At 39.7% G+C, this 23972-nt stretch overlaps 2 protein-coding genes across 2 annotated transcripts; one reads left to right on the top strand and one right to left on the bottom strand.

The window, feature by feature from the left end:
* Nucleotides 1–430: 430 nt before the first annotated feature.
* LOC144660189 (tRNA N(3)-cytidine methyltransferase METTL2-like) lies at nucleotides 431–23972 on the bottom strand. The gene is made up of 11 exons (XM_078520785.1): nucleotides 23879–23972; nucleotides 23598–23689; nucleotides 23446–23506; nucleotides 22022–22415; nucleotides 21487–21536; nucleotides 17656–17716; nucleotides 17401–17540; nucleotides 14996–15026; nucleotides 14573–14648; nucleotides 12691–12756; nucleotides 431–615 (listed from the first exon to the last, which is right to left on the bottom strand). Exons 1-11 carry the CDS (start codon nucleotides 23962–23964, stop codon nucleotides 476–478), a joined length of 1197 nt encoding a protein of 398 aa, XP_078376911.1. The 5' UTR covers nucleotides 23965–23972; the 3' UTR covers nucleotides 431–475.
* On the top strand, nucleotides 6122–8184 carry LOC144659777 (protein escargot-like). The gene is made up of 2 exons (XM_078520280.1): nucleotides 6122–6724; nucleotides 6994–8184. Exons 1-2 carry the CDS (start codon nucleotides 6640–6642, stop codon nucleotides 7662–7664), a joined length of 756 nt encoding a protein of 251 aa, XP_078376406.1. The 5' UTR covers nucleotides 6122–6639; the 3' UTR covers nucleotides 7665–8184.

Here is a 23972-nt window from a genome sequence, read left to right as displayed (position 1 = left end):
ACTGAATATGAAATTTACTGGAATCTTAAATTAATTTTTTTCTTTATCGAACAATGGTCGACTGTTCTGCAATATTAAACCAGTAATGTTAGGTTTCCTTTTAGAAAATCAAGCTCACTAGTAAAATTGAGGACATGGTTATTAATCTGTTAGTGGTGAGCGCTATCAACAAAATAAATAATAAACTGTATTTGATTAAGAACAAAGTTTACTTGTCTTTGCTAGTCGAGTTCTCGAAGGTCTGTGCTCATTGGTCACTTTGCTATGCCCAATCCCCTACCCTCCTACCTACACGAGTGTAGCAGCTCTTTTAAGCTTGTTATAATACTGGTCCTCTAGTGTAGCAGTTGCTATTGTTTTGGGGCTAACGGCATTGTTTTATTCTCTCGAAGAACAATAAAGAAGTACAATAAATGAACAGACAAATGCATTAAAATCAAACCGTCAACATTTTTATTCACTATAAACGTTTTCGTCATCTTTGTTTTCGATACTTGCACTGAATCCAGATACGATACATTTTCAGCTGACGCCCGCGATTCACTTGCAGTCTGCGGTCAACGTAGTTCTGTTCTTCAACAAGCCCGGCCTCTTGGAACATCTGGGAAAGGTCGTCTAAAAAAAAACCAACAACACATAATTAGAATTGGATGTCACAAATGCCCTAGTCCCAGACGTTTTCTTTCTTCTACTAAAGCGAATTGCCGTCGCGGTTCAAATTTGTTTTAGAAATATAGATATTTCCGAGTTACCCTTTGCCCCTGTTTTAAAACGAGTCTACGTGTGAGTTTGATTTGCATGAAAATCGACGTGTCGGTGAAGATCATTTTCATTTGAATGGTTACGCACGTAGACTCGTTTTGAAACAGAGGCAAAGGGTAACTCGGAAATGGCATATTAGAGAAAACCTTTAGAACCAGGGTATGTCACAAACAGATCCGTGTCAGAAACGCGCTTTCCTGAGCCTTCGGTCCTACTGGTCAACGATAGAGGGAGCGAAGGCCGTGGGAACAAGATTAGGCTGCGCTTGGGCTCTAAGGGTTTTTCGGGCTTGGTACACGCCGTGCTTATGGTTGCTAGTCAAAGAAGGGTTTTCATTCACTTCAAAATCCAAGTTAAAACTGGGTGATGGAGATGTCAACGTGTGGTTATTTTACTTTTGATTGGCTTAGAAACCAACTTAAAGATGGAGGAAAGGCGTCAAAAACTTAAGCAAGTAACAAGGCAAGGAGTTTCTTCTGTTCATTGTACGTTATGAAAACACTAAGATTCGTTTAAAGGAAATGGAAATAGCAATTCTGAAATCACTTGCTTAACAACAACTTTCTCTTTCCTCGACTTTCCCGCTTGTATCAGTGTTAAATCTTAATGCTAGCCTGCGTTGCAAATGAACAAGACCCCGGTATAGACGGACTATACCGGGGTTTTGTTCGTCTGCAGGCTATGTTAATGCTACCTTCCACGCAAAAACTTAAACTGATTGACAGGCAGCTGATTAACAGGTGTGGCCTTCATTACTGGGCTCCTTTTAGGGTTGTTATTTTCGTTAAAACCGACTAAAAATATCCCGACATTAGACAAATTTCTTTTGCAAGAGAGAACATAATTAGCCTATGACAATTACATAAATGGCCAAGGAACCGATGTCTTATCGTATGAGCCAAGTTCATGAAAAAAAAATGCTGTTTTCGCCCCATGGAAAGGAAATTAACTTTTTTTGTCACCGCCACAGAATTCTCATGACAGATTAACTGCTATTTACAATTTTCCACAGTAAAACGAAAGTGATTGAAAGTGCTCAATTCAACATAAATACCAAAACGATTAAAAAAACGTTAATCACAAGTGCGTTGAAATTTTTTTTAATCTCTTAGTCACAAGCTGGAAATTAAATCTTACTGACAGCTAAATTGAACACTTTTCTTTAAATGTTAGTTCTTGCAATGCCATTCACCGATTTTTTTCTCGGTATACGTAACATATGAGGTTGCAATCATGTTGCGAGGCGAAATGTTGGTATGGGACTCGGCATGATCGAACTAATTCCCTAGAATTTCTCAGCTGGTCTTTTACTCGGCTTTTACTTGACAAAAGCTAGATCCCTCTAGATTGCTTGCAGTTCTTTTCTCTCTTGAATTTGTCTCGTTGCAGCACAAAAGGACGTTTGGGAGAAGGAACAGAAGGGGGGGGGGGCTATTTGCGGCGCGCTAGGACGCACACGAGGAGAGAAACATCTCACCTCCATTCCCCCCCCCCCCCCCGCGTTCGCGTTCGTGGGATAAACACTTGTTGCATTTTAAGAGAAAGGAGGGTGTGCAAGCAATCTAGATCCCTTAAATTTGCTGAGTGAAATCTTATGCGAGATATCTTACAGGCGGTGGATATTTTAGAAATGAACGTTTTGCAGCAAACACTTCGCGAATGAAAGTTTTATAGGGATTTCTCACCCCGGGATTCTCACATGCTGTAATTCGCGCCTCTTTTAAAAATAGCGGAAAGAACACGAACTGGTCTTGTTGTCTATATCCCTAATTGACGCATTTCTTTATTCTCTACACTTCTATGCTTGACAATCGATGTTGTAAGGAGAAAATCTATATCCGTCACTTCTGGGTATTTTAATACCTAAAAGAGTTCAGTGGTGACAAAAGGCATTCCACCGACAGATCTACGAGGTCACTAGACGGAAATTAGCTACATGTAGTGTCATTTATGAGTATAAATAGTATTTTTCTTCAAGAAGGCAATTAATTAGTTTTGCCTTTTGAACTTGGCGAGGTTATTGTTGTTGATGCTTTTTAATGACTCTATTTCATCTATGTAAGCAAAGAGCATTTCTGAGCAGTTTATGCGCGTTTTTAAATAAATTCTGCCGAACCGAAACAAAAATCAAGTTATGTCTACAATGCACTTTTAACAGTCCTCTTCAATTTTGCCTCCATTTTGACCACACCACACCGACTCTTCTAAGGTTTCCCCACATTTCATTTCTCCCCTACATTTTTCACTTTCATTTAAGGTTTCAGCAGTATTAAGATAAGCCATGTAACAGAGAATAGAAGAGTCTTTTAGAAGCAATTTGGCACACAAGTACGCCAGCAATACATCTATTTTTTGCCAGATATAGTCTAAAAAGCAAACTGAACCAGACAATCACTGACGCAAGAGATAGATCAATCAATGAGGCAAATATACGAAAAGTGGGGACGGTTCCAAATTTAATTTTACATGAAAACAAACGGATTCTCTTCAAAACAGGAAAAGCAAAAGAAAGAAATCAATACAACAGGCAAAAATGACTCACGGAGACTGCCAAAATGACTAGTATGCCAAACATCATACCACGAACAGTAGGCAACGTAAGAAACCACAACAAAGTATTAAATGTGACCCATTTTAAAGCAGGTCAAAGCGTTGCTTTTTTTTCTCTGTAACAATAGACAGAGAGCTTGCCATGTTTGATGCTAAGGATAATCGCACAGCAGGCTCATTATGCCGGATTGATGTTTTTATTCCATTTAATTTTTTTTCCTCGTGGGGACATTTCAATCACAAGATTTAAATTTTTGGTCAAAGTCCTCAATAAGCAGTCGGGTAATCATTTTTTTTTTCATTCCATCAAAATGCTCATCCCTGACGAAGGTCAATTAAATTCGTTTCCCTTCGTATTTAATAGTAACAAGCACGCTTTTTGACCAACTTAACAAACGGCGACAGTTTAGTTTTGAGATACACAACGCTAAAAAGCGTACAGCAAGTTTAGTTATGTTTGCTGCTAAGACAATTAATTGTTATTTTTTTAAAAACCCAAGCGACTCGCTGCCTGCGAGAGCCTTTTCTTCTTTTTACAAAATGGAGAAAACACAATAAGACGCCCTCATGCACGAACGCGGCGCATTTTTTCGGCAGCGTTCACGCTGCTTGAGACACCTGGTATTCAAAAGTGGCGTTTACAACTGAAGCCGGATAAATTAATAACTTTTTTAAAATCGTTTAAAACCTAGTGACTGAGAAACCATGCGAGAAATGTTCCAAGAGGCGAAGTATTTCATCATAATTTAAAATTAATTTGATCTCATCACAAAATCACGTGAAATTAGGTGTTTTTGATTTTATAGTCCGTAGAGCAGGTCGCAAATAGCGTTGATTGTGTTTCGATTGTTTTACAAAGGAAAATAACCTTGCTATCTGAAAACAAAAGATTACACTTGCGTCTAAAAACAAGCAGGGGCACCCTTGGTTGAATGCATAGCGTCATGTTCACAAATTGATTGTTTGTCCATACACAAAAAGGGAAATAGGAAGTCATTACATGTAAAGAAAACATTTTTGTCTCGAAAAGACTGTCGAAGCACGTCCGATGAATAAAGGAAGAACTATTGCCCTGCCGTCATGGCTAATTCTGGAATCTTTTCATCCAATTAATTCGGCGTAAAAAGGGCAACTAGATTAAAAGGAATCAGCTCTCAAAAGACTCGTTATGACTTCCTTCAGTTTCAAAAGCGAATTGCAAATATCTTAGCAACGCCCTAGTGCTAATTCCTGAAGCCTTCAAACCCTTCATAAAGAATCATCACTAATATTCATCACTCATTTCAGCTGACTGATCATTTGAAGAATTAACTTCTGTTGTATTGAATGAAATAAGAGCTTTTATCGTAGCTAAACAGCCGTGATGGTTGCCTGTTAGGTCACTTCGGTCATTTATTTCCGCTGTGCCCTAGAAATTGACGAGTCTCCCCGGCGGGCGCGATTTTTTTTTCGATACAGCCGATTATAATTCAAGCTCACCACACCACTTCTCATTTCACTATTTTGTAATCTTGTAAATCCGGATACCATTTTATTCATTATTCATTTTTTCATGTACACAAAACGCATGGACAAAACACAAGCACTCCGATCACAAGCCGAAGAAACCATTTCACTTTTTAGGGACAAACAACTCGCACTTCTTCCGAACTGACCAAGTTTGCCTTTAAAAACAAACTGTTTATCATTTCAATTTTCAGTTTAAACGCTTGAAACTTCGCAGAGAAAAATACCAAGGAAGAAATATTGAAATGAACTTCGTGGTCATTGACGGGAAAGACGTTGAACAGGAAAATTGAGCGACAAACGTGACAAAAACAACTTCAGTCTTACAAATTCTCACGCGCACTTTGCTCTCCCAAAATTTTTTAGCCTTGGGAATGGGACTTGAGCCAAGAAATACTATTCCCACATAAAAAATAAAACACTTTAAATACGGACATAAATTCTATAAAAAGAAAAGTGGGGCAGGTCCAAATAATTTCGCTGGAATTTCGGATCGAGTTACCCGCTGAAGAGCAAGCAACATTTTTTCCATTATAGAAACGACAGGTTCTTATCTCCAACAACGTCCACAATATAAGTAGATTGCAAATAAAATTCCTTTCATTGTTCTAAGAATATCAACAAGGAAAAAACAGCCTTGATTCCGCTGATTTTCCACGTAATCCTGCGACAAAAAGCCTGGATTAAAAGTATGAACGATTCTCCATCGACGTCCGGTGAAAGTTAAGATTATAAAGACCTATAAACCCAACCGTTAGGCAATTGTTGTTCGGAAATGAGATTAAGATGGATAGCTTCTTTCAAAGAGACGCTTTCTCCTTGGTAATTCAAAAATTCCTTTAAAAACAGGTTGTTTGTTGCTAAGAGAGTTCACGAAATGATCATTTCGTTTCAACAAATTAACCTTGGAATGTTGTTATGGTGAACTTGCGATGTCGAAATGTAATATTCACACCACAAGTCTCTGTAATCTTGGCCTTAAGATATTTTTTTTAAGCGACGCGATATTATTGATTGAGTCTCATTATTGAGTCACCTGCTAAGGTTTACAGAGAGCAAAATTTGTCCCTTGCCAAGGAAAACCTACACCGCCAGAATATCTAATCAGCCGGGAATGGAAACCAGAAGAGTTTTGATAACAGATTTATTCACCGCTCATGCCGGTTAAACAAGCGCTTGGCCGGATAGCATCATTAACTTTTGTTATTACGCGGCTGAAATGCAAATTTTTGCCTGAAGCGAGTTTATCGACGATACTGTTTGATTTTGATTTGCACCGCGACATGTATTGAGGTGTTATTGTTCGAGTTAGTTAATTATACCCTTGTATTGACTTTCGAATCATAACAATGGCTGAACAATGGTAATGAACTCCCGTCACCTGTTGTTTTTTGCTCCTCAGTTCAAACAAGAGCAGATTTGCTGTGAGGCTTAAATCTTTTCTAACGACCTTGGAATTTCCTTTGGTTTGAACTACTTCAAATCGAAGGAAGGGCGAGACGCAACGCATGCTTCAAGTTAATTACGCCTTTTATTGACTCGCTGAAGCACAGGGTGTGAACTTAATGGGGTTTTTACCCGGGTTTCCAAATACGGTACGACTGCCCCCCGGGCGCTGCTTCACACCAAGGAGTTATAATAATGTGTTACACCTGACAGATGACGTCACGGTGAATCAGCCAATAAATGCGGCTGAAGCGGAGACGAGTAGAGTCGCCCTCACAACTGCCCAACTGTACGTTGAGCGGAACACGTTCTGAACTCACAACAACAGCCAGCGAAGTGCTCTCTGACAACTATAGCTAACTTGCCCTGCGAAAAATGCCGAAAGCATTTCTGGTCAAGAAGAAGACCGAAAAGCTCAAGAAACTGCCTTCGAATGTGATCATTGCTAGCCCGGGAAGCGGTAAGTGGAATAATCTATTGTATTTACCCCGATGCACTTGTCATAGATATCGGGCAGGTAGCAAGCGCAAAAGAATTCTTCACTTCGAGCGAACGCTCGCTCGCAGGTTTCGCAATTTCTGTTCGCTTTCCCGAAGTCATTTCGCTGGTCGCTTGTGAGGCGTGCTCATTTGCTGAATTTTTGAGCGCTGGCGAGCGTTGCTAACAGCAGGCTAAATTTGTAAACCAAATATCTGATTTATACCATGTGTTTTTCTGCACACGCAACAGGTTATATTCAGGATTTTCAACATGCTACCCCGCACATCAAGAGAGTGGGAATGCTACAGATGCCCGCGGAAATCGGCTGGGAAAAGAGACTTTTCACCTATCCAGCCGAAGTATCGAGCTTTACCGTGCTAAGAGAAGCTCCAAAGAGCGTTGTCGCGGAATCTCAGGAAAAACAACCTGGCATAAGAAACCTCGATGAAAACGGCAATGAGATTGCCGCAGGGCAAACAGCGCGAAGTAACTACCAATGTCAAGAGTGCAGTAAGAATTACTCTTCCCTCACATCGCTTCTCCGACACCAGCAATACCACTGTCAGCCTCATCACAAGCGCCCGTTTCACTGCAAATACTGCGACAAACTTTACGTGTCGCTAGGGGCACTTAAAATGCACATCCGCACACACACATTGCCGTGCAAGTGCAAAATCTGCGGTAAGGCGTTCAGTAGGCCCTGGTTACTTCAAGGACATATTCGCACCCACACCGGAGAGAAACCGTACAAATGCCCAAACTGCCAGCGAGCCTTCGCCGACAGATCAAACCTCCGCGCGCACTTGCAGACACACTCCGACGTCAAGAAGTACTGTTGCAGCCTTTGCTCGAAATCTTTTTCGAGAATGTCGCTTTTACTGAAGCATGAAGACAGCGGATGCCCTGGAAACGGCACTTGACTCACAAAAACTGATTCACTCTATTTCCAGAGCTTTCGATTCGCAAACGAAGCGTAACTTCTGCTTGTCATAAGCTAAAAAGGCTTACCGCACACCGATAGAAAAAAAATCACAGTTGCTGTGATTAAGGTGTTTTTCCCGATTGATGTTTTTGTTGAAACATAAGTCAACAATAGTCGTTCAAAATTTGGACCCGGTAGCTTAGCGTAGCTGGTCTCAAAAAGATAAAAACATTTGAGTATAGAAAGACAGATAAACTATCAGAAGAGCTAGACAAAAAAACGAGGATACAACTGAGTATTTTACCATAACAACTAAACCAACAATTCACTTCGCCAAGGAATTTAAAGGGCTTAATTACGCAGAAAGTTCGCGAAGAACTGTAACAGGAAATTCGAAACCGAAACCCGGCTCGTATCGATAAAAGCTATTACAGAGTAGTTTTATTATTCTATAATTTATATTGACAAACAGGTAGACTGTACAAAGAGATGGTTTCTAAATAAAGATTTTATTCAAAGTGAGGTCTGTAATCTTGTGCCGCCATTTCACACAAAGGTGCCGCGTTAATCGCAGTGAAGATATTTGACTGCGCTAAACACCTGTTGCATGAAAGTTATCTCGGAATTAAGGAAACTCGTTTAAAAACACCTGGACTGCAGTCTACTTGAAAACAGTGATGCCTTTCTGTCCATAAAAGCCCACCGTTATCGCTTTTCGTTTAAGAACGCAACGAACCGGGCTATCAAAAAATTGAAATTTGTCTACTAGCGAAAACTGTTGCGCACTTTTAAATCTCGTCCCTTCCCCCCCCCCCCCCCCCGGGAGAGACAATATAAATAACAACCGAGACAACCTGTTTAAGTAATCTAATCAAAGCAACGAATACCATTAGTGATGAAATGTCCCAACGAGAAAGGAAAATGCTGGCGATTAACGGAGCAAAAATGAGCAATGCATGTTATTAAGAACAAGATCAGCGAAAATCTAACGAATGGCGTAAAAAATTCGCCACCGAAGCTAAAGATGTGACATGATAAACCGCGATGTGTTTTGATAGTGGCGCACAAAAGCAAAGTCTTGCATCCTGAAAAGGTCTTTGATAAAGGCCATAGCTTCGTACGCTCATAACAGGTTCTTTTGACATGATGGCATTTTAAGTCTCGAAGCCAGCCAATCAGAATCGTCCGTCAACCTGTCGCTCCAAAGGGCTGCTAATAATAACCCCTCTAGCCATTGGGAAATGTATTTGTCTTCGCGGGCAGGCGACCGTCAGAATCAATCAATCTCTTGTAATTGGTTTCCCTGCTGTTACGAGACAGCGGTTAAACTTGAGAGCTCCGATTCTTTTTATAGCCTACTTATAGAAAGCAATTCGAAGAAAAACATTCACTTCCCACGACTGGGAAAGAATAGTTGCTCTGAGATTACACAGACAAACATCAATAAGATTGCTGAACAAACGGATGGTGCGGTAATCAAAAACACAATAAAGCTTTCATTTTATCTCGAGAAACCTGCCAATTAGCAGCGAAATGTATTCAACATTTAACCTTATACAATATCTTATTATTAAAGGGGGTCTTTAAGCCATGAATCAGCCAAATAGCATCACGTAGGGACGGCAACAATCCTGAATCTTGACGGCAGAAGTAATCGTGAAATTAACCTGACATGTCCGGGAGTTTTTTAAAGTTATTTTTCGACACCTGCTGAATTTAATGTTCTTACAGCCTTCGCCAATGAAGTAACCTGCACATAGAATGCCACCATTGTTCGTCTCAATGCTCTGTTTGTTCGCGGAGATTAAAGTTTGCTTTAAAACTGCTGACGAAGACGACCTGAACGGTGTAAACAGGAACAAGAAATTCTGGGAATTTTCAAAGTACTTAAAACGTGCGGAAATTCAGCCGCAAAGTTGCAAATAAACTGAAAGGAAAAATTCGAGATCATCCGATCCGGATAAGATGAAAAATCAAGATTAAATCGGTCAACTTACAAAACTATAAGGTCTCACTTCTTGCCAACATCCCTTGGAAAAATAAATTCCTTTCGTTCAATTAAAAAGCAAGCGAAGCGTTTACTGAAAGGTAGCCTTAATTAGCAGCGAAAATTCATTCCACCCACGGTCTATTATCATAAGGTTTTAAACGCCAACTACTGACAACGTTAGCGGACTGTAAAGAAATCACAGACAGTGCTTGTAACAAAAGGTTTAATCAACCGCAAGCGAGACGTTCATTCGAGCACGAATTGCAAACATTTCGGATTTTTAATCTCTAAAATCAATTATTCAACGCTAGATAGACTTGAAAATCTCTTGACAAAGATCTCCAGCGTCTAAGCAGTTTTGCATTTTTGTGGGCAGCCCTGTTTACATATTTCGGATATTGTGAAATGAAGCAAGCCCTTCAAAGTCTGGAAAGATAAATGTTGTGAGAGCATTCAAGTGTTTCATTTATTGTTACTGCTAAACTAACTTTGTAAACTTGAAAACAATTTAATTTAACATTGGAAAACTGATCGCAATTTCTCATGCTACAAAAATATCGTTAACCCTCTTTTAATTTCTCATTCCAGCCTGACAGAAATAAGACGGTAATTTCTTTTTCCATTTCTAAAGCTGCAATATTTGTTGGGATCGGCAAATACAAGATAAGCTAGCCGAAAAGAACACTGCAACTAAAGGCCTGGATTTCATTAAAATTATTGGTAGTTGTAGTTTTTTCTTCTTTTGAGAAAAAGTGGCTTCATTTGTCGCCAGATTCGTCAAGCAAGATTATAGAAGAGGATTGTAGAGAACTAATATTACTGAACTTGTTGTATTTGAAAGTTTTGAACACGAATATTAAATACAAAAATACCACAACAAATCTCATCGTGCCCGCGTTGTCAATCATTGAACTTTCCATTGGATTTCCAGACGTCTTAGCCAATCACAGAGCCAACATCTACACGTGCAATTAATTCGCCTCAGAGCTTGGTTTTGATTGGTCACATGATCGGGTAAACCAACAAAAATACATTGCAACTGTATAGCACTGCGTTTTCTCACAAAAATATAACTTTTTCATCTTGTTAACGAAGGCTTGACCGTACAAACAGCCCCTTAAAATGCACTAATCGAATTTTCATTGTTGGAGGTCAAAAGAAAGTTCTGCGCCACACCTACAGAGTTGTTTTTCCACTTATCTTAATTGCAGCATTACCAAACAGTCACGTACGAGTGTGGCGGAAAAGCAAATGTCAAATCAGTGTCAAATGTTCTTGATCTGAAATCTTTGTTTTCAAACATAATGCCCCATTTCCGTTTCGCCCAACAATATCGGTTGTGTAACAGGTTGCTGTACTGTTTGCCAGCACGTACGGAAACCAGATAACACCAACTTGAAGTAAACAAGTTCTGAAAAACATGTTTTCTTCACACGAGGGTCGTGTTTCTCTCCAATAAACATCTATGTTTATAGAGTTCGGTTGAATTCTCCTTGTACTAGTTACATGCTTTTAAAAAATGTAGCTTTTCAAGTTTGTAAATTAGTTTAAATCGGGATATTTTCTAATTTTTGAACACAAAGAAGGTCATTAATCATTACACATCCCTAAAAAGGAAGTTTCTTGCACGTCCGCGGAATTTTTTAGAATTTGGAATGCGCTTAACTATAGACTTTCGCATACTTCTTTAATTCTTTGCCGATAATATTACTTTTACACAAATGGCCTGAATTTTATTCGGCTCCTGGGGTCGTTTAAGCCCTCTCCGCAATGAGAGCCGGCGATTGAAAGGAAGGCAAGCTAATATAATATTTTATAATATTATAATATAATATTTTATTTTATATAATAATCGGGATATTTTCTAATTTTTGAACACAAAAGGTCATTAATCATAACACATCGCTAAAAAGGAAGTTTCTTGCACGTCCGCGGAATTTTTTAGAATTGGAAATGCGCTTAACTATAAACTTTCGCATACTTCTTTAATTCTTTTACCAGCGACGATAATATTGCTTTTACACAAATGGCTTGAATTTTAGTCAGCTCCTGGGGTCGTTTAAACCCTCTCCGCGAAGAGAGCCGGCGATTAAAAGGAAGGGAAGTTAATATAATTCCATCATTAAGACTAAGCGTATTATTTCATTCTTAACTTTTGACCGATCACACAAGTCCAGAGAACAGTATGTGTTTTGAAACGGAAAAACATCCTTTTACCATAAAAGGCCGGAAAGATTTTTGCGAAAGCCCGAGGAGAAGGGAATTCCACAGTAGGAGTGTAACGGAATGCAAGTTCAGTGTTCGAAAGCCCATGAAAGCAGATTTATGTTAATCTGAGATTGTAAGCTATCATAGATCTTACATCCTCTTTTTTCTTGAAAGCGCTTTACGCCCTATTTTAGCTCAGTAGCCAAGGATGAATTTGGCAAACTAGGTTAATCTTGCATTGAACTATTTAGCCCTGGTACCCACCATCTCTAAGCCTTTCCTATGAGGTCTATGAGTAGTTGTTTCTCCTACACCGAAGTGCACGTAGCGCAACGTTTGGCATAGGAGAAACCAACTGCTCACAGAGTACCCCCTAAGCCCCTCTATTTCAGGCTAAAAATTTATTTTTACCCTGCCCTGCCCCGGACAGAAAATGACCTTTTTCTTTGTGTAATACAAAACCACTAAATCGCGCGAAACTTCATTGAACATTTCGAGAGTGAAACTGCGACGACTACATCATCTCAAACCAAGAATTTCAAAATCCGTCTCCATGCCACATACGGTATAGCTCATATGTAGGTGTACCCCATGAATACTGTCCAATCAGCAAGTGGCACGAGAATGTTTGATAATCCTCTGCCCGCGTGTCACCAAGAAACGTCAACCGTAGGCTCAACCTCGTTGTCATGGTATTTAAAACGAGCTTACCCGGGCTCACTCAATCTTCTAAGAAACGGCAAATTTCTTGATTAACGGCCTTGAAACAAAGAAGCTACACATTTTGCTGAGTTGCAGTTACAAAAAACCTCTATATCTACTCTACCTTGTGTGAAGAAGTACACTCTTGTCCCATCACCACGCACGTAGAAATTGTCTAATAAACATTTCCCTGGGAAAGTGAGAAGATAAAAGTTACTTATTTATTAAAAGGACAATCGTGGCAACGATTTTTAACAAAACTTCGAGAAGCTGAATAAAAAAAAGCCTTAGATCGTAAGAAATCCAACAATGGTTTGTAATTAGTATTTGAAAAATGAAAGGAGCCCGTTTAATAGGAAGTGAAAAGCTTAAGGATGCAAGGACATACGAACAAACGTCTTGCGAGGCGATTCCGTCGAAAAGTTTTAAAAATCGCGCTGCAGGGAACACAAGGTAGCAGGTATGCCGTTAAGAGTAAAATGCTCTACTATGCAATCCCGGGTGGAGCGCGAAGGATGAGAGAAGCGCGGAAGGAGAAATTTGAGAATTTCCAGGTTGCTGTCGTTTAGTTAAACGACATAAGGCTCTCAGGTGCCCGCACACGAAGGGTCATGTTGAAGTGCCATGTCCCAGCAACATCCATCATCAATTGAAATGTCACGGGAACAAACTCACGTGCTTTGCATGAGCGTAAAAGCAGTATCATTATCACAAGGAGACGTGGCACTGCACCATGTCCCTGCTACCTCGTAACTACTTATCCCCCCATTTGGTGCGGGCACATGTTGCTGCGACATGCCTTTCCAATATGATCCATCGTATTGGAGAGGCACTAGAAAACGAACACAAGAAAATGTAGCAACGGGGGCATGTTCCAGCGGCACGACCCCTCGAGTGCGCTGATACTTTATAAGGAACATGCCGCTGCAACGTGTCCCTTGTCAACATTTTCTTGTATGTGTAGATGTTGAGATTTTGTCCCTGCACATGTCGCTGCGACATTCCCTTGCGACACGTCCCTTCATGTCACTTCATCGTTATTTCAAAATGGGACATTTCCTACATTTGCCGGAGAACAGTAGCACGTATGAGAAAAATAAGACTTGAGTCCCGTGAGTATTCATGTATTGCACAGACTAGCGCAAGAAGATTGTAGAGGGCGAAAAAACTAGAGATTATTAAAAAATCTGTTTAACAGCTCACATGAGACAGAATTAACTGACCTTTGTACGGAAATTTCAATAAGAGTAAAACGTTAACCTGGCCGTTGTAGAAAAGGTGGCCATAAGTAGAGTTTTGTTTGTATTTTCAACCACCGGTGCCGCATGAGAAGGATACCCGGACTAAAATGACAGGCCTGGATAAACCAACAAAAAAAATCAGAAGAAGAACAAAGCAAGATGCGATAACGTGTCTTTGAGCAATTTTCACGAATTGAGACACAATTGTTTTGTATTTGCTTTGGGTTTTCGTTCGATTTTCGTTTCCTGAGCTCCATTGATAGTTCGTACTTGGTTCTTAGCACCGTACTTAATTCGTGCACTGCGTTGCAATCAATGAAAGCCGCAGACGTGATGTGTGTTTAACCAATCAGCAGCACAATAAAATGATCAAGTTGAGGTTTACGCGCGTTTTTCCCGCGCTTGGCACGTTGCATGATTGACTTCGAGTTCTGATTAGTCCATTGCTTTTTTGCACCCAGCTTGGCCCATATTAAATAACTTTTTTCGGTGTGTGGGGTGTCAATTAGAAAACTCCTGTTTGAGGAAAGAGATGCTCGCAGTGTTCAGTCGCAGAGCAAGAAATGATGCAACTAGAAAGATGAGGAGAGACGTTAGCAACTAAGGTTGAAGCAAATGAAGAAGACCTGGCATAAGCATTAACAACAACCTACGACAGCAATAAATGGAAACACGAATTTGCTACCCTTGCTGATTAAAAATGAAAACAGAGACGTTCATAAAATGAAGGAGAAAGGCTAAATCTAAAATAACAGCAAGGCTAACCTTTCTTAAATCTGAGCTGTGCCATGTCAAATCGACCATAGTCTCTGAATAGAATCAGTCCACCTGGCTTGAGGAGCTACAAACAATAAAATTACCTTTTAATAGCTTTATCCATTTCTTGTGATTCCTTGCATATACAGTCAGATGCTCAACATTGAGCTGAATGTTGAATGGGTTGGGTTGGTGGGTTTAATTAGACTGTGCAAATTAGACTGTGGAAAAGAATCGCAAGAGAACTGGACACCAGTGCAAAACAGGAGGCGCAAAAGGGTGGGGTGGGGGGTGGCAGAGAGGGATGAAAAATAGATAGGCTGTGAACAGTCTAGGGTTTTGAAGGTGGAAGGGAACTAAAATGCACTTTGTTTATACTACGGATAATTTAAATAAATTAGAAGTCAGAATGATATCACAAAGGTGCCTCACCTTGGATAACCTGTGAATTACATCTTGCATTCTGCAAAAGAGAAACCTGTTATCAGAAATTCTGACTTTCTTTCAACTATAGAAAATTATCTCCAAATACAAAGAAACCTCAAAATGATGGTTGATAAAAAAAGAACAAGGATAACAGTCAATGCCTAGTGGGGACATCAATATGTGTCGGAAGGGGCAAGGGGGGCTGAACTGCCCTCTTCTAATACCTTTTACTCCCAGTTCCCTCCCCTTCCTTGTTGGTTCCCACCCTTTGGTACCATGGCTTGAGACTAACTTTTTAACTCACTGGTTTACTGGCTAGTGACATGTCAGATTTTACTAGCCAAAAGTAATTTTTCACTAGTCAGGTACATTGATTTCTATCAAGAACAGTTGACTTTTCCGAGTTTTTCACTAGCCAAATGGCTAGTAGGAATGCTAAACCTGGTAGCCAAAACCTAAATTTTAGTAGCCTTTGGCTAGTTGGCTACCGTTAGTCTCGAGCCCTGGGTACTTTCTCTATTACAAAATATTGAGGGAAATTCAACAACACTGGAATTAGTTGAAAAATGTTGTTAAAGTTTTCCAGATTTCTCCCACTTCCCAACATTTCTTCCCCCCACTTGTGACTTTCCATAGAGTTCTCACTCCCTCTAGTTCAGGTTCCTCCCCAAATATCTGGGCACCTAGGCCTTGATTTTATCTGTGAAGCAACCACTGCTGGAAAGTAAGCAAACTTGTTTATAAAAGAGAGCATGCTCTTTTGTTTTTGATTGTTTTAATGGAACTGTGTGTTCTCCGTTTAAAAATTACTTTGAACGATTACATTATAACGCCAACACTAGAAACAACGGGAAAACAGCAAAACTGCCCAAAGTCAAACTTGATTTTGCGCGCCATAGTTTTTATTTTAAAGGTGCCTCGATTTTTAATTCTTTACCTTTGAATTTAAGAAACATTAACTCTAGACTTTTATTTAGGATTCAAGCGTTGGATGACTTTTACTTTTAATATTTAATTGTAGTTTTTTAAGGTTTTTAACTTAGTGCATGATCCGCTTTTTACACAATTTTCATTGTATATTATATAATTAGTAATTTTAGTAATTTTTAATTTTTATCAGCAGGACCCCGTTGATAACAGTACACATGTACTGCAGGGCTTGAGACTAACGGTAGCCAACTAGCCAAAGGCTAGTAAATATGCAGGTTTGGCTAGTAGGTTTTGGCCTTTCACTAGCCAAAATGGCTAGTGAAAAAAACAGACATCAGTGGCAAGAAACCGCATTTATTAAAATCGTCTCTCAGAGAATATAACTGACAAGTAAACTGTTGACATTATAGAATGTGTAGCTTTAGTAAACAATCTTGTGGACAAAAAGGCATGTACATGTACAATTTTTATAGTGAAGAACAAAGCCCAATTTTGTAAGAAAAAAAAACATGAAGATTTAAGGAACATTTTACGGCTCAAGGTTTAACATTATAGCACATTGTTTTAACCCCCCCCCCCCCCCCACTTAAAAGAAGAACTATGCTTAAAAATTGTGGCCGGTAGAAAATAAGTTTTGGCTAGTGAAATCAAAGCTGTCACTAGCCACTTGGCTAGTTAGCAAAAAAGTTAGTCTCGAGCCCTGTACTGAAGGGCTATCCTGGATAAACATTCAATTGTTATTATTATTATTATTATTATTATTATTATTATTATTATTATTATTATTATTATTATTATTATTATTAGTAATTTTAGTAATTTTTAATCAGCAGGACCCCGTTGATAACAGTACACATGTACTGGGGAGGATTACGCAACAACGGGGAGGATTACGCAACAACGGTGTCTTGGATCAGATCAAAAGTCTCATTTGCGATCCTCCGATCCGCCTTAATCTGCCTAAGGGGATCAAGAACTGTAAAGAGAAACAGGAACATTGACATTTATGATATGGACTTTCAAGTAGAGAATTCTCGTACTGCAATTTAGATCGAATATTTTTTTTTTTTTAATATATAGTTCTTCTTTTATTATTGCTCTCGAAGTCGCTTTTACTATTTTTCTACATTTTTAAAGACACTGTTTTTATTATTATGTAAATAATATGTTTATATATAAAGTTCTTATTCGAATAGTCAAATCATTGTAATTCTTTTAGAAATTGGTTAATAAAGTTTCTATATGATTATTATCTTTTTAAAAAAAAAAAAAAAAAAAAAAAAAAATTATTATTATTATTATTACTATTATTATTATTATTATTTATCCTTGTGTAAAAGACAATTTCCATAGAATAAAATAAACAAACTACGGAATTAAATATGTTGTAACACATAAGGCATAAACCTCCTTTTGCATTCATGCATTCATGCACGTACCTAAATACTTATTATCTTTGAAAACCATTCTAAGTAACTTACTTATCTGGGTGAATTGCTGACAGAACAAAAATAAGGATGATGATATCCAGACTTTCATCAGGAAATGGGAAAGCAAATGCTTCGTCTGTGACATCGCACACAAAGGCATGACATCTATCTGTGTTATAATCTGGGTGTTCCTGGAAAGGAAATAAATAAATGGAGGAAACAAATATCCAGTAGGTGTCTCATGTGCAATACCCCTGTCCTTAAGCCAGTAAACTTGATTTAATACAAGTTAAATGGATAGCTCACCTTAACCAAGTTTATTGCATTTGAAGAGAAATCACAACAGTAAACAAATAAATCTGGATCACTGTAAATAAAGGAACAGTAGTTAAAAAATATTTAGTAACCAAAAGTTAATAAAAATTCAAATCAGAACATATAATTACATTGAAGAAGAGATTTGATTAATTAAAAGTCATAATAGTTGGTAGGTTTTACACTCTTCTGACAGAGTTTTTTTTTACTGTTAAGCCATGTCAAGTACTATTGTATAATGTTCCAGAAAATATCCATACCCCTCTCACGGAAGGTTTTTTGATTTGAATCCCCCACCCCCCTAGAAGCTCCAGTTAAGTCCCATACTGTCCTTGTAAAATTCATTAATTATTCTTGAGGGTGCAAACCATGTTGAAAAACAGTGATTCGTTAAATATTAAAGGCACTCTTGCGAAATGCAGACATTTACTTTTAAAGAAACTTTAACTTTCATTTGTTCTTATTTACATGCTGACTTTTATTTAGTTTTGCCATTTTGTATTCAAGAACTATCTAGAACAATCTAGAACAATCGGTACAAACAGGTTTTCGTAGTTTTTGTGCTTGCGTCAGCTTTTGTACTCGTCAGTTTTTTACTTACGACAGATTAAAAACTTTTTGCTGGAGTTTGCCATGTGAAGTTTTTGGTAGCAGCGGAGCCTTTTTTACCGTGGTTTTTATCAGGTTATGGGCCCAGCACGTTGCCTCTGCGTTGCCGAAGTCGCTTTCGTGTTGAATTGAAGATCCGCTTGGACTGTGTTGCCTGGCCTTCGCATTAATTTATGCAAACAAAGATGGCGTCCGAGATGAAGACTGCTGTTGTTCCTTTGAACGGGAAGAATTATCCAACGTGGAAGGTACAGTGCCGGATGGCTCTGATGAAGGAAGGATTATGGAACATTGTTGAAGGTACTGAAGCTGCTCCTGGTCGGGAGAACGATAGGTACGCAAAGTTCCTCGCACGAAGAGATCGAGCGCTGGCGATAATCGTGCTGTCCGTTGAGCCGTCACTGTTGTACTTGGTTGGAGATCCTAAAGACCCGACCGCTGTATGGGGGAAGCTGGCAGACCAATTTCAGAAGAGAACGTGGGCTAACAAGCTGGAACTGCGGCGTAATCTTTTCTCTTTGCGGCTGAAAAATGGCGAGTCCGTGCAAGAACACATAAAGGCCATGACCGAGATTTTCGATGGTTTGTCCGTGATTGGAGACCTAATTTCAGAAGAGGATCGTGTTGTGCATTTACTAGCCAGTCTGCCAGATTCGTACAACATGCTGGTTACTGCTCTTGAGGCGAACGTGGAGGTTCCAAAAATCGAAGTGGTCACTGAGCGGTTGTTGCATGAAGAACGGAAGCTGAAGGAACGGGCAGGTGTTGGTGCCAGCAGTGAGAGAGCAATGACAGGAAAACAGCGACCCAAAGCGAGGGGACCAAAGTGCCACCACTGTGGAAAGTTCGGTCATATCCGTCGGAACTGCAATGAATGGATCAAGCCAAGTCAAAGCAATGAACGGGTCAGGACCAAGTTTAACATGAGCCAGAAGGAGACCAGAAACAAACTGAAGGCAAACAGAGCTGACGTGAGACGGAGAGGCAGCAGCAGTTCAGAGAGTGACTGCATCGGATTGATGGTGAACCACATGATGTCGGCAAGTTCTAGCAGCCGAACGAAAGATTGGATTGTGGACTCGGGAGCAACCTGTCACATGTGCAATGATGATAAGCTGTTTGTTGAACTCTGTAACCTGAAGCAGCCACTGGAGGTCACGCTTGGTGATGGATGTGCAGTAGAAGCGACAGGGCAAGGAACTGTTGTGTTGGAGATGGCATCGGCAAGTGGTAAAATGAGTAGATGCAAATTACATGAGGTTCTGTATGTGTCTGATCTGTCGTACAATTTGCTCAGCGTGTCAAAGGCGGTGGAAGCTGGGAAGGTGGTCGAGTTCAGTGAGACGAGTTGTCAAATTTTGGATGTTAACCGGAAACCGATCACTGTTGCCATGAGGGTAGGGAATCTGTACTACCTGAACTGTCTGACTGTTCGTCAACAAGCCAATGCAGCTGACAACCAAAGCCAACAGACAAAGGAAGATGTGTGGCATCGGCGTTATGGTCATCTTGGAGTACAAAACCTGCAAAAGTTGGCTAAGGAGAAGCTGGTAGATGGTTTTGATTACAATTCACTGCAAACCATTAACTTCTGTGAGCCGTGCCTGGAGGGAAAGCAGCACAGACGAAAATTTCCGACCGGCGGAGGCAGGCGGTCAGATGAGCCACTGGGCTTGGTACACAGTGACCTATGCCGAAAGTCCCTGAGTGGAGGTGAATATTTTCTGACATTCATCGATGACAAGACTCACTATGTCTGGATTTACATCTTGAAGCACAAGAACGAGGTTTTCCCGTGTTTTCTTGAGTGGAAAGCTCTGGTGGAAAGGTCTATGAATCAGAAGTTAAAGGCTCTACGCACTGACAATGGTGGTGAATATGTATCTGCAGATTTTCAAAGCTACTTGAAGAAGGAAGGAGTTTGTCATGAACTGACTGTACCGAAGACTCCTGAGCAGAATGGTGTCGCTGAAAGGATGAACCGAACATTAGTTGAAAGTGTTCGAGCTATGTTGGCTGATGCGAGGCTGCCACACCGGTTCTGGGCAGAAGCATTGTCCACGGCTGTTTACCTTCGAAACCGAAGTCCCACAAAGGCAGTTGAAGGAATGACCCCATTTGAAGCTTGGACAGGGGAGAAACCAAATGTAGAGCACCTGAGAGTTTTTGGATGTGCAGCATACGCCCATGTAGCCAAAGACGAGCGGAAGAAACTTGGCAAGAAATCCAGGAAATGCGTTCTTCTGGGCTATGGCACTGAGACGAAGGGATACCGGCTTTATGACCTAGAGCGTGCTAAAGTCTTCTACAGTCGGGATGTAGCATTCAATGAATCCAGTCTTGGAATTGAGCTGCCAAATGAAGAAGAAAAGAAGAACGAGATTCCGTACGTGGAATTTGATGGTTTCTCTGATCAACAGCCTGACGATCAACCGGTTGCCAGTGAGATAACAGAACCCGTACTGTCAAGACCAGAAAGGGAGAGAAGGCCAGCCGACTATTATGGTGAGTGGGCAACTATCACAAGCACTGACTTAAATGAACCGAAGACTGTTCATGAAGCACTAGCCAGTCCAGACAAAGCCAAGTGGATGACTGCGATGGACAGGGAACTGGAATCCCTTTAGTTTTGCCATTTTGTATTCAAGAACTATCTAGAACAATCTAGAACAATCGGTACAAACAGGTTTTCGTAGTTTTTGTGCTTGCGTCAGCTTTTGTACTCGTCAGTTTTTTACTTACGACAGATTAAAAACTTTTTGCTGGAGTTTGCCGTGTGAAGTTTTTGGTAGCAGCGGAGCCTCTTTTACCGTGGTTTTTATCAAACCAATCCAGATCGGACCCAGATCCCAGCACAGATTTCAGATCACATGTACACAACTGTAAACCCCAATACAAATCAAACAATAGAATTAACTTTTGATACAAACTCCTGCTCAGCTAATTAGTATTTATTAACTTTTGACTTTTTAACTACTGATTCGCATAACAATACTTTGCATTCAATTTATTGTTTTCATTTCACAAGTAGAATTAAATATTCGCGTCCGATCTGTGTGGGCATTTACAATGGCTCGCCTATCGGCTCGCCATTGTAATCGCCCATACAGATCTCCCACTCATATTTTATCTACTACTTGAAAAATTTTGGCTTTAAGGACCCCCCACCCCTTGGGTATGGATATTTTCTGGAACTGCACATTTCAAACTTACTTGTTTGCTTCTAAGATTGGAAACACAGTATTCCCTACTCCACAACCAACCTGGAAAAGATGAAACTAATTTTATGAAATAACCATTGAAAGACTTACCTGTTACAGTAAATACAAACAGAGAAGAAAACAACAGATTCATTGACCCTTTTTTGTATTTTAGCACTTGAAATCTTCATGAATCAATTTTTTATCCGTCGAAAGCTGTAGAGCGACAGCCGAAAGCTCATTGTTTTTAATATTTTTAGCCAGTGAACGTTTGTTTTTATTACTTGAAATCTTGTTAGGAATAAGATAGCTGTTTTTATTTTGGTAGTCAGGTTCAAATTCTTCTATATTATTTTAGATTTGACTTGAAAAATTCCATACTATGAAAATAACATAGCTCTAAAGGGGTCTGTATAGGTGCAGGCTCATCTTAAACCAATAATACTAGCCAATCAGAGACACCATGTGAATCTTTGAAGAGCTAAGTCATCAGTACAGAATTTCAAATCAGGTTAGTGGTTTATTATAATGATAGAGTTTCATATTACCTCAAAAATCCTTTTCTTTTTCTGTTGACCAGGAAATGATTCAACACAATGTCTGCGAGATGTCAAATTATCTTCTGTTGATTCAGTGCTGGATGAATTAAGTTTGTCATTTACTGAGCCCTCAGAAACTTGATCTGTTACTTCTGAAGCACAACTATTACTTGAAACAATGGATGTTACATCCTTCTTTGCATTAGAGTCCACAGGGGCAACATCAGCACTGTTTAGAGCATGTGAGTTCTCTAAACAACTTGATGAATTTGTTTCCTTCTCTGAAGACTCCACTTCTCTTGTCATCTGAGAACTTCTGCCCTGATTCTGTTGAGGATCCAGAGTTTCTGGTCCTGATAGCTCAGGAAATTCTGTGAATAACCAGTGACGATCTTTAAAAAACCTACAAACAAAAAGAAAGGCTGAAGACTATTTAAAGATAAGAATGATATGAAAACAGCTGTACTACACAATACATATTGAAGCTGAAATAGACTTTTGTTGCCCCGACCAGTTACAATTGACAAAAAAAATTCAGGTCACACTATATCCTAACTATAGCAAACTTGTTTGCCTTTTCAACAACATGTTAGGTCATGTTATTGGCTTTAGTTACTTTAAGTGGTGCCGCCCTCTATAGGGCATCTAAATATATGCACAAAATGACAAATTTTATTACGCGACCATTTTTTCTTAAAGCGATAAAAACGCTTCAATCGTGTTTGCTTACGGTTAGTTCCACTCCGGTTTCGCTTGCGGTTAGTTTCACTTGTTTCGTTTGTGGTTGGTTTCACTCCAGTTTGCTAACGGTTAGTTTCACTTTGGTTTGTTTGAATTTAGTTTCACTCTCGTTTGCTTACGGTTTTTTCACTCTGGTTTGCTTGGGGTTAGCTTTTATTTGTTAGTAAGGACAGCATTTTTAAAATTAAAAACTGTATCCCTCACGTAGTACTACTTTTGTTTTACGGCATTTTGCGTGTGCATTTCAGGGCCGTACCTAGCACGGGGCAGAGGGGGCAGTTGCCCCCGCCAGGAAAACTAAATTTCCAACATGGTGTTTGATTTTGCTGGGCTATTTTTTGGAGCATGGACGGCGGAGCCGGGGGGCTGGGGGGGCTAAAAATTTCCGAAAAATAAATAAAAATAAAGAGAAGAGTCTTTTAAGCCCCCCCCCCCCACTTTAAGTCACTGGTCAGCGCCCCCCCCCCCAAGTTGGAAAAATGCTCTGCCGTCACTGTGGAGTTTGTCCCCGCAGCCAAAAAATCCTAGGTATGGTCCTGCATTTATACAGTTGTTTTCCCTATAGAGCGCTGCACCACTGAAAGTAACTAAAGCCATGTTATTGGCTGTAGCCTGAGGGCCGTAGTGTACCTTATTCTAATATTACAAAATTTTAAAATAATATTTTCCAATGTAGTTATTCACTAGTTTACCTGTTTTGATGCTGCATGTAAAATTCATCCCAAAAGCTATCAGCCTTCTCCTCATACAATACTGAAAGTAAATTGTGGAGAAAAAATGTTGGGAATCGAACCGTGCAAAAATCAGATTCAAAATAGACGGATGATAATTTCTAAGCTTATACCTTGTTGATCTTCTCCAACTTTAACGTTCGAATTTTCATTGATCTTTTGCTGTGCAGCTTGCTCTTGCTCACTATCCCATTCCACATTGTCCCTGTACAAATCGATAATAATAAGCTTAAATATAATTGTAAAAAAAAATCAGAACTTCGATGCAATGCATATGAAAGGCGGCTGGCGGTCCCCTCTAGTATGACAAAGTTGTCAGATCAGTGTAATCAATGCCGAAGAACACGATCTTTTTCGTTCTTGTACTTCATTAATATTTATATGAATGTCTTACCAAGCATTATGTTCAAAGACTTTGCTTGGATCGGAGAGGAAACGGTTTCCGAACTGTGGTCTTGAACAATCCTCACTGTCCGCCATGTTGGAAA

Source organism: Oculina patagonica, chromosome 7, assembly GCF_052425735.1.
Source record: "Oculina patagonica isolate OP01 chromosome 7, crgOcupat, whole genome shotgun sequence".
NCBI classification, from domain to species: domain Eukaryota; kingdom Metazoa; phylum Cnidaria; class Anthozoa; order Scleractinia; family Oculinidae; genus Oculina; species Oculina patagonica.
Note: the sequence above shows the minus strand (reverse complement) of the source record. Positions and strands in the feature narration are given on the sequence as shown.

What these genes read in the sequence shown, in the direction of transcription:
- LOC144660189 (XM_078520785.1), bottom strand. Translation starts at nt 23,964, where the DNA reads ATGGCGGACAGTGAGGATTGTTCAAGACCACAGTTCGGAAACCGTTTC. An exon ending in GTCTTTGAACATAATGCTTG is followed by an intron (nt 23,690 to 23,878) that starts GTAAGACATTCA and finishes CGATTTGTACAG; the next exon opens with GGACAATGTGGAATGGGATA. An exon ending in AGTTGGAGAAGATCAACAAG is followed by an intron (nt 23,507 to 23,597) that starts GTATAAGCTTAG and finishes ATTTACTTTCAG; the next exon opens with TATTGTATGAGGAGAAGGCT.
- LOC144659777 (XM_078520280.1), top strand. Translation starts at nt 6,640, where the DNA reads ATGCCGAAAGCATTTCTGGTCAAGAAGAAGACCGAAAAGCTCAAGAAA. An exon ending in CATTGCTAGCCCGGGAAGCG is followed by an intron (nt 6,725 to 6,993) that starts GTAAGTGGAATA and finishes CACACGCAACAG; the next exon opens with GTTATATTCAGGATTTTCAA.